The following is a 10,444-nucleotide window of genomic DNA, read 5'->3' as shown; positions in this document are numbered from 1 at the left end:
AGCTACCTAGTGGTGAGCGGGGGAGATGTAAAGTGCAAAATATAATAGGTTAAAACTTACTAACTAATAACAAATGTTTTTTCTGCTCAAATTAATATAGGTTCGTGTTGGGACTAGGAAGGCAAAGCCGTGAGGACAGTATGCGTTGGTTCTATATCAATTCAAGTCTAATTCATTTACAAGCCCAAACTGGTGTTTTGGGTTTGCATTCATTCAGCTTGAAAACAGTAACACCAGACATTTAAAATATAATCCATTTCAAACTCATTTTCACATAATATAGTAATTATTACATGTATCAATTCAATTTATAACTATAAAAACAATTTCAGGAATACCATGAGCATATCTTGTCTTATTAATTAAAAATAAAAATTGGAAGACTTATACGTACTGCTCCAACTTGTTTGGAAATAGGAGTATAAATGTATAATAATCGAACAAATTTGGGATAAAAAAAAAAAAATGGAGCTATTAATAACCCCCTAATTCAAATATTTACTCGTCATTTTTAGAGATTATAGATGGATACAATTATTATCAGCATAAATTTTAATTTTTTTTTTAAAAAAAACACTTTACTTCTAAAGAGGATTCGGCAATGTTGATTGTTGAATCTCAATTTGTATATAAGCTGAAGCTGATCATCTGTTGAATATGTGTATAGATATATAGTTTATATTACAAATGATGAAAGGACACAATGATTTCTTCCTCCTTGGTCTGTTCTTAGTATTTTCAGGTTTGTAATTATTATTATATTTATACTCAGACCCTCTGTTGCAATTTTCTTTTATATTGATATTAACCTGTTGGATTCATAAAATTTTACAAAATTCGACAATATATATATACACACACGTATATACAAATTCAATATATATTTGTTTTCCTGATTAAAAATAACCCGATTTGATTTTTGTGATTTCTGCAGCTGGGTTGATGATGGAAATGGCAAATGGACACAAAAAGTGCATAGATCCTCTTCCAAGCCATGGAGGTTGTATTTTCAACGTTTGTCTCCTCAGGTGCTTGAATCTGCACCACCAAGGGACGGGGGTTTGCGCTGGAGCACGGACTTGCATCTGCACTTACAATTGTACTTGACATTGCCTTGTCTCATACTTATCAAAATAAAGAAAGAAAGAAGACTCTTTCTCCCTTGGAAATGATCAATATATCCTTTTGAAACTCCAAATTTGGTCAATGTTAAGAGAAATTGTGATTCTGGTATCTCAATGAACAGACAGAATTTGATGTTGAAATGTTAAGAGCTAATGCTCAAAATTCTCTCATGCATTTACTAACCACTGGGATTGGAGAGCCGGTACTAATAGTGCAGACTGATGCATTTCATTTAAAAAACCGGAAGTAGCAAAGCCTTGGCTAAAAAGTGCACTTGGCGCGGTTATTAGGCTTAAAGTTTTTTGATGTTTTTTAAAATACGGAATTATATGAATAGTGGATAAACTCCATTAAATAAATCCAATGCATATAAATGACTTAATGATTCATATAAATGACTAATGATTCATATAAATGATTCATATAAATCCAATGCATATAAATTCCATTAAAGACTAATGATTCATATAAATGACTTAATGGCAAATATACTAAATAAATCCAATGCATAACTAATAATCCAGTTATAACTAACAACCATTTCATCAAGTAATATAGTTATCAAATGAATTGTAATTACAATGGAAACAACCGAAACGGATATATGAGTTAATATATGCTCTAAAGTATAAAATATCATAAAAGAAAAGGTCCCCAGGATTCTATAGAATCAATTCAAATAAGTAATTGAATTCATTATAGGAACTTTTTAGAGGTATAAATTGCCATGCCGCTACTCGGACTCGAACCGAGATGCTCTAGCACTGCTTCCTAAGAGCAGCGTGTCTACCGATTTCACCATAGCGGCTTGCTAGAAATCATAATAACTAATTATTATTCAGAAGTACAATCCACTTCTGCAACTCCAGGTTTTCTAAAATTTCAACGAAAATTTTGCTGGGCAAAACACACATCTTGTTTTACCCTCTATAACTCTATTGTTCAAGTTTTTCTTTGATTTTCTGATACATCCAAATTAAGTTCTTTTTGCTAAACATGAATTTGAAGACTCAAGGTCGATCCGTCCATCCATCGATTTACAACTACAGTACATGTAACTACAGCATAATGCACATATCAAAGTGAACAACACAACTCTACAGATGTGATATATACATTTCACGGTTACATAATTCATCGGTTTTCTAAATGATTCGAATAAACGAAAGGAAATAGCAGTGACAGATATAGAGGGTGGGTGGGGGGGGGGGGGGGGATGGGGAACGAAAAAATAGGGTAGAGGATGAATGATGATTCTATCAATAACAACTTGCTGCATCAGGTAAAGATTTTTTGTTTTAAAGCAAAAAGAAAAGAAGATGAACCAATGAATTTCAAAACAGAACCCCTTATCCCAAAACTTCCAGAGGATTCCAAATCCAATGGGAACAAGAAAGTTTTTGATGAGCAGTTCAATGAAACATCAGAAAGGCTTTACATGGAGGAATACCTGAATTCCAAAGTTATGTCGATGTACGAAATCGTGAGAATTGACAGCCGTTACGATTGCTGCAAATGAGCAAACTCATTACAGTCAGCTCCGGCTTCAGTCAGAGCCAAGTAAAGCTTCGATACAATCCTTTTCAATCCTAGCTTAAAACCAACCGAAGTGGAATTTGCATGAGCGTCATTGCCTATGGATGCATCTTTAGCCAGCGAGCCAATCAGGTGGCCTTTCATATATGCATCACAGGCCTTAAGTATGTAGTACCCACGTCTCCTGAAATGATCTTTGACAAGCTCTTCGAAGTCCTAGCCGATATTATAGTAATCACAGCATTTAGTCTATAAATCACCAGTACAAGAATTGAAATATTCAGCAGATAAAATTACAAGAATGAAATTTCCCGGGGAAAAAACCAGTCTTGATGTAACATTAAAGTTACTTAGGAATCATACATTCAAACAGTGAAAAGAAGGTGTTCTGCAATATGGAAGCAAGGTTACCCGAATCTACCCAATCTAGAATGCATGCACAGTGACATGAGCTTTGTATACTCGTTCAACCCATTTGAGAATTCCTGTAGAGAGCCTATTTGGTTGTGTTGCGGCAGAAGCTAATTTTTCACAAGCTGGACATGCAAGTATTTGAAAAATCTAATTGTCCATCCCAGGTTCCTGTTTATTTTTCTTAGCTTTATTAAGTAGCTGCACGAACTGGAATCTAGCTTCTATCTAATAATTTCTTCAGTTAAATAAGTTACAGATTTATTATAGGAAAAGGTGGTCATCATCATCAAAGCTCTTATCCAAAAGCATGTTCGGGTCAGCTACATGAACGCGTACTAGAAATTAGTGATAATGCACCACATGAATTCTCCATTGCCATTTATACTTATCGAAAGCTACACACTAGACTAATCCTATAGAGTCCAGGCCCTTTTTTAAAACTTCCATCCATGTCCTTTTTGGTTGCATCTTCCCTTTTTAGCATTGTCAACTTCAATTTTTTGATTCTACACGCTACCATATTACATGCCCACATGCCCAAACCATCTAAAGCCAATTTTCTCACTTCACATCTTCAATTTAGTGTTTAACCCTCCCCATATTGAATAGTCAAGTATCTTATCTTATCCTTCCCTGTTTTGCCGCACAGTCATTCCTTGAGCTAGCTGTCTCTTAGTAGCTCACATTACACATTATATGGCATTGCAGCCTTGCAGGGCATATAGCATTCACATATAATTTCCCTTCTAACTATTCCAGGGAAAGGTGACGATTGAAAACATGTCTGTAATGACACTGCTAAAAGTTTCCTACAGAAAAGAGAGAAGAATTTTAAGCAACGCCCTCTTAGTCCATCCAACCCAATTAAAGAGCAAAAAAAAAAAAACAATTACGATAAACAAACCCTTCACAAATAATAATAGTGTTCAAACAACGCAATGAATAATGATTTTAAAATACCCCACCACCCAATTGCCTGAGAGTATATAAAAAGCAATTACCTAATCATGGTTCCACTGGAGCAAGGTCCTAGGAGGGGAAGTTTTGTAGAATAGTCCAACACTTTAGAACGAAGTGGATACTCAGAAAATACTAACTAATTTACCTAATACAAGTAGTAGTTTTGGTTCATAGTTTCTACAAATGAAATCTACCAAACTCTCCATACTGAAAAGCCACAGCATGCCACAGAATTTAGTTCAGGCCGAAGTTCTCACTGGCAATATTTTACTGCACAACAGAAAATAAAGCACTATAGTGCATATATTACCTTGGGGGTCCTCCGCATAAGATACATCATTGTCTTGCAGTTTAGCAAGAAACTATTCTCATTGTACGAGAACGAATTTTTCTCTCCTTCAGCTGTCCCAATTTGCCTATCATACCCAGCTTCATTGAAATATGGCCTCGCATTCAGTACTAATCCCTGAAGTGAAACTAAGACTTGAAGGATGCTAGAAGAAGTTGGATCCCAGACTTCATTTCCTTTGCCAGTCCAGGTATTCAAGAGGCTAAGGCAGACCTTGCCTTCCTCATATAGATTTGGATTAATTCGCCAACCACCAGACTGATAGTATGCTGACTGCAAGATGAACCACAGAAGTTAAGAATAAAACAGATCCATCAGCACTGCTCGAACAAAATATATTAAGCAAGGAAAATTAGTAAGTATCCAATAACAAGATAGTATTTCCTACAGGGGGAACATCAGGATACTCTGGTGGAAGGTGGAAATCAAAGAAGAAAAGCCCATCTTGGTAAGGTGTCCCATATGCCCCAACTATTACTGCCCTTATGAGATCCATTCGATCTTCATAAGCTCGTACATAGATTCCATCTGATAAAATTATCGAAAAAATTATTACCTAAATATGAGGTACTACTTTTGTAAATCTAACGGAATACAAGAGACAAGATATAGCACATCTCTTACTGGGCAAGTTGCTCTGAAGGATGATCCAATCTTTTTGAACCTTCTTCAACCACTTCCTGTTGTTACTAACCTGAAAGTGCAGTTAATAGCAAAGGTTTAATAATGTATGAGAGGTCCAGATATGGACAACAAGAATACAGAAGGGAAACCAAGCAAGGTTACAAAAAGTTAAAAGCGATATGATCAAAATCTGTGGGATAACATTCAGCGCACATCTCCTTCAAAATATATCATCATCTTTAAAGTCTGATGCACTTAAAGTAGTTCCCTCGTTGTCATCCTACAGACAACCATCATCCTGTATAAGTGAAAGGTATACCAGCGACAACTGACCATGATGACGAGTCACACAACAAAAGGAACAAGTCCCCCTAATTATACATCATGCAGCCGAAAGATTGCTGGAGTAACAAATGGAAACACCATGAAAAGTGATCAAATAGTTAGCGGCAAAAGGTAGCATGTACCTGTCCATTTGACCCAAGAAAATAATGGTCCAAAGGATCTTTAGCTATGTCAAAGTGTTTGAAAGAGGAAGCTTCACCCTTATGATATGCTGAAGCATTTAACTCTGCTGCCTTTGAACTGCTTAAAGCTTCCTCTACATTTGCAGATTCTGTACCTACCTCTCCTTGCGCATGAGTATTTTCCTCATCACACTTACCAATGATGTTAGATTCCTGAGAGCTCGACTCATCATATGAGGAAATATTAATCAGTTCCTCCAAAGCAGCATCATCTACATTTCTCCGACCCCATGAAAAGATTCCAGAGGCCAGTCTGGTTACTTTAGTGACAAGTCCAATTGCAGAAGCGACAGGAAGAGAAAATGGCACACTCCTTCCTGAATTATTCTCAACACTCTCTTCTACCTCAGGATTCATGTCAGAGGGATTCCCCATACCAAATTCCTGAACATCAAACACACACATTATTGCCTTAACTGACAAACACAGTCAATCAGATTCAACTTTTCATTTCTTTTCATCTAATTTTTTCGTTCTTGCCCAATTGTATGCAAACCCATTCAAACCTGAGAGAACTAAACTAATTGCATATTTGAGTTCAGATTTTATACGAGTTTAGACAAACACAGTCAATCAGATTCATCATTTCATTTCTTTTCACCTAATTTTTTTGTTCTTGCCCAGTTGCATGCAAACCCATTCAAACCTGGGAGAACTAATTGCATATTTGAGTTCAGATTTTATATGAGTTTAGAAGGGGGGTCACAGAACAGAGACACAACCATAATGAGAACTAAATATCACGACTACTTCACCATGAAAACTAAACATCACGACTACTTCACCAAATATTTCTCTAACTACTATAAAACAAATTTTTAAAGGAAAAAAAAAGTTCAGGTAGGCTTTGATAGATATGTTAATAATGTACAGCGAAAGGATAACATACTACTCTTTTAAACATAAACGAACCTCTTGACTATTTTCAAGAGCATTTATCTCTTCGTCGTTAACGGTTTCCCAACTTATAGCATCATCGCTTACTTCACTCCCAGCTGCAACTGACTCATCATCATCATCATCTCTACCAACAACATAAACCGCTTGAGGTCCCACCTGATATCAAAGCACATAATCAATTACAAAATTCAACAATCTCACTAACTGTATATGAACAAAAAGAAAATTACTGCATGCTGCCATTTTAGGCCAAGTAGCTAAAACAACAATGAAACTATAGTTTCAAAATCAAATTTAGACATCGTCCGTACAGCTGCCGTTTTTCCTTGACCCCTATGTAAGTCAACAACATTCAGATTAGACAAAGATTGCATCACCTTTTCATTTCATACCAACATTCAAAAGAGAAATTATCCCCGAAAATCTACAACAACAGTACTCCATAAGTTGGAGGTAAAGAGATAGAGAAAGACGCAAGACGTGAGATACTTGCGTTTTCAGATTCAAAGGCTAGAAATTGATAATGAATGACTTCAAGTTAAAAGGTTATAGGAACCCAAAAAAAAGAAATTATCATAAAATTAGCGATTGAGTATACCGTTGAAACCATGCCATCAGCCCATGCAACTTCAATATCTCCATTTGTAAGGCCAGTTATATTACCCACCCAAGTGAGATCTGCGAAGTCCATACAAGACTCAGATGTGTGCTCAGTTTTCTTATGTCCCAAACTCATTTCACCATCCTGCTTGACCTTATTTGGTGCATTTTGCTCCTCTGATTCCACAGCAGAGACTATTTGATGCGAAACAGTAACTGGGGACAGTCTAACAACTACATCTCCGTAACAGTAATCATAATCAGGATGCCCCTCTAGCTCATACACACTTACTATATCCTCCTTATGAAACTCTCGAGGGTCTTCTGCCCTAGCAACTGGCTTTAACCACTTCACACATGCTGTCTTTTCCTTTGCATCAACACTTTTTACAACCCCAACGCGTCTATCTTCACCATCATCATCATCATCATCATAAGCCTTCTCAACAACATACTGCTCAGCAACAAATTCGTGGTCACCAGGATTGTCAATTGGAATCAATGTCGTTGAATCCCTCCCATGATCTACCATTCCGTCCTGCCATGCCACATCAACTTTTGTCCTGGTATTGAAAATTAAGAGAGCTTTTTCAAAGATTTCCTCATTCTTTCGAGCTTTCTTGTCTCTCCTTACAACTACTCTACGTATCTTTTTGCGAGGGTGATGACCAGTTTCATGGGTAGGTTCCTTTGGGACTGACAATGGACTAGCGCAAGAGCTAGATTCAGGTAATATACTATTTTCAGTATTATCAGTACCCACGTCAGCTGCATCCACTGGATCAAAATCCATACATTCATCATTCCCACCCAATTCATCTGCAGCTGTTCCTTCTGAATCACATCCACTTTCTGGTTGACTAGAGTCTAATTCACTTTTAACTGAATCTTGTATACCTAACTTTGACAACTTCTTGTCTATGGTAGAGGAGGATGATTGTGGAAGAAGGCACCAATCACCTACTTGCCAATTTGCATGTGTTAAACAGGACAACAACCTTAAGTTATTAGGTCTCTGCTCTTCAGCTGGGGTTGTGGAAGAATCATGCCCATAACCAGCAGATGTTATCCAGTAAATGAACACTGATCCAACTGTAACTTTAGTAACGGTGCCTTCTAATCGATTAGCTTTCCACAACCCAGATAGCCACCTAGAATTCTTAAATACAGATGAAGAGATGCCCCGCACCCTTTGACCAGGGTAATAAGGAAAATGCCCATCATCTTCAAAGTTAGTCTTGGAAACTGGTTTCAGGTGCGTAGGCTCTGCCTTTGTCACTTTGCACTGAGAACCATCATCAAATAAGACGGTCACATTATCCAAGACATCATCAACTCTGCCCAGCCATGGGCCAAGGATCACATAATCACCAACAGCATAGTCCCTCACACGCTTCAAGCTTCTGGATGATACATTTTTCTTAATGGATCCATCCGGAGCTAATAAATCAACAAAAATATTGACATCCACCACAACACCAATTTGCCCAGTAGGGTCTGAGGCAGATGCAACATAATCACCATGTAAGAACGCCCTATCAATGAGAGTTACATTATGAATATCTTGGATTGGCTCACCGCCACCCATCCAAATCACTCGAACATGATCAGCCTGAAGAGAACCATTCTCATCATTATCCCCACCTCTATTCCTATCACCACCCCCATCAGCCTCACCTTCCACGTCTTCATCATTATCATCGTCGTCATCCTCATCATCTGTGATACTGCTATCTGAGTCCGATTCGCCAGCAACTTCACTCACAATCCCAATTACACCAGTGTTTTTATGTCTCACAACATCTTCCCTATAAATTGATGGACTAGTGTGTAGACCATTGGGTTTACATTCATTGTTTTTACTATTCACAAGTGGATCCGTAACCAACGGAATCATTGCCGATTCATCCTGGTTTAAGTCATCCTTGTCATGCTCATTCTTCATTGGCACATGAAAATCAGAAACACTGTCATTCTGCTCACCTATCATCTGCAAACCCACAAAACAATCAGGTGAGAGGCAAAGTTTATATTTATCTACAGAGATACATATATTTGCGTATGTACAATTAAGCTACAGTTATCTTATCCTGGTTATTGGAATTCTTCTTTGCCATAAACAAAGAGCTTGATTGTTTTAACTTTCCTGGCAAGTTACTAAAAAGTAGAAACAGCAAACATCTTGAAAGACACTGAAGTCGTATATCACATTGTAGCAAGCACGATTACATCTCAGTTATTGTGCACTCTACCACATGAAACATAATCCATATCTTCCATTTTGCAAAAGAAAAATAAAACTTGAAACCATATAACCTGTTTCTACGTTTTGTACAAACGAGACAGACCTTCTTTTTTTTTTTTCTCTTGGCTTTAAATGAACTTTGAACATAAGCTTATTTTCTATTCGCTGACCACATCTACCACTAGAATTTCAATATTCAAGCATCAAACCCATTACAGATACTAAAAAAAAATCCAATCAAACCCAGAGATAATCCATGTACCTCTTCAATAATATCAATCAATCTAGCACCAAACCACTAGAAATAATCGAAACCCAAAAAGGACAAGCTAAAACAACGTTGAAAAACATTATAAATGTCATCAAAATCAGATAATTCACCCTCACCACAGCCGATTTAAGCTTCTAGCTGAATACCCATAACAGAAGAATTGAACGAAAAAGAGGAAATCAATTTTTAAAAGAAAAAAACTTGGAGCTTTTATTGTTAATGGGTCATGGAGGATCTCGAATAAATTACCTTTCTTCTCTCCCTTTTAGCTGAAAATCAATGCTTTCTGAGAATAAGAAACTATAAATACGTGAGTTCTGTGGCTTATGGGTTCTACGTGTTTGATTGTAAAGAGAGAAATATAATCAAAGAGAGACAGAGAGAGGGAGAGACTGAATGAAAGAGAGAAGCCGGTGGAGTGGAAGCTGATCTAGGGGTAGATTAATAATTAAACGATGTCAACTTGGTAGTGTTTTTGATGATTCATCAAGGCCGTTGGATCGCGTTACGAAAACTAAGTAAGATATTGAACGGTGGGGATTGTATAGTGTTTGATTTAATATTTGTATTTTTCTTTTAATGAGAGACAAAAAATACTAAAATGTGTTTGATGCCAATGCTAATAAATTTAAAATTAGTAATCCTAGTTTATCATTAATAATCAAAAGCATTGTGATAATGACTTTTTCACATCACACATTTTCTAGGAAAAGGAACAAAAGTCATTTTAGACTTGAGGGCATTTTATACTTTTGTTGATGATTGCAAGTCAAGAACTAGTTAGGGAGGCTTCTTACTAATGCATTAATAATATTAATAATAATAACTAATAATAGTAGTATTGGTAGTTAGTAGTAAGGTTTTGAAAATAGGATCCAACACTAATCCGTTTT

At 36.6% G+C, this 10,444-nt stretch overlaps 1 protein-coding gene across 2 annotated transcripts; it reads right to left on the bottom strand.

The window, feature by feature from the left end:
- Window positions 1-2,362: 2,362 nt before the first annotated feature.
- On the bottom strand, window positions 2,363-9,969 carry LOC120002104 (probable ubiquitin-conjugating enzyme E2 23). 2 transcript variants are annotated; one of them, XM_038850697.1, is made up of 8 exons: window positions 9,801-9,969; window positions 7,034-9,025; window positions 6,448-6,591; window positions 5,476-5,919; window positions 5,000-5,078; window positions 4,773-4,912; window positions 4,346-4,657; window positions 2,363-2,877 (listed from the first exon to the last, which is right to left on the bottom strand). In XM_038850697.1, exons 2-8 carry the CDS (start codon window positions 9,023-9,025, stop codon window positions 2,626-2,628), a joined length of 3,363 nt encoding a protein of 1,120 aa, XP_038706625.1. In that variant the 5' UTR covers window positions 9,801-9,969; the 3' UTR covers window positions 2,363-2,625. The 2 variants fall into 2 exon arrangements, with proteins under 2 accessions (XP_038706625.1, XP_038706626.1); XM_038850698.1 differs by having other exon boundaries at window positions 5,009-5,078.
- Window positions 9,970-10,444: the final 475 nt, after the last annotated feature.

Source organism: Tripterygium wilfordii, chromosome 7 (assembly GCF_013401445.1).
Source record: "Tripterygium wilfordii isolate XIE 37 chromosome 7, ASM1340144v1, whole genome shotgun sequence".
NCBI classification, from domain to species: Eukaryota; Viridiplantae; Streptophyta; class Magnoliopsida; order Celastrales; family Celastraceae; genus Tripterygium; species Tripterygium wilfordii.
Note: the sequence above shows the minus strand (reverse complement) of the source record. Positions and strands in the feature narration are given on the sequence as shown.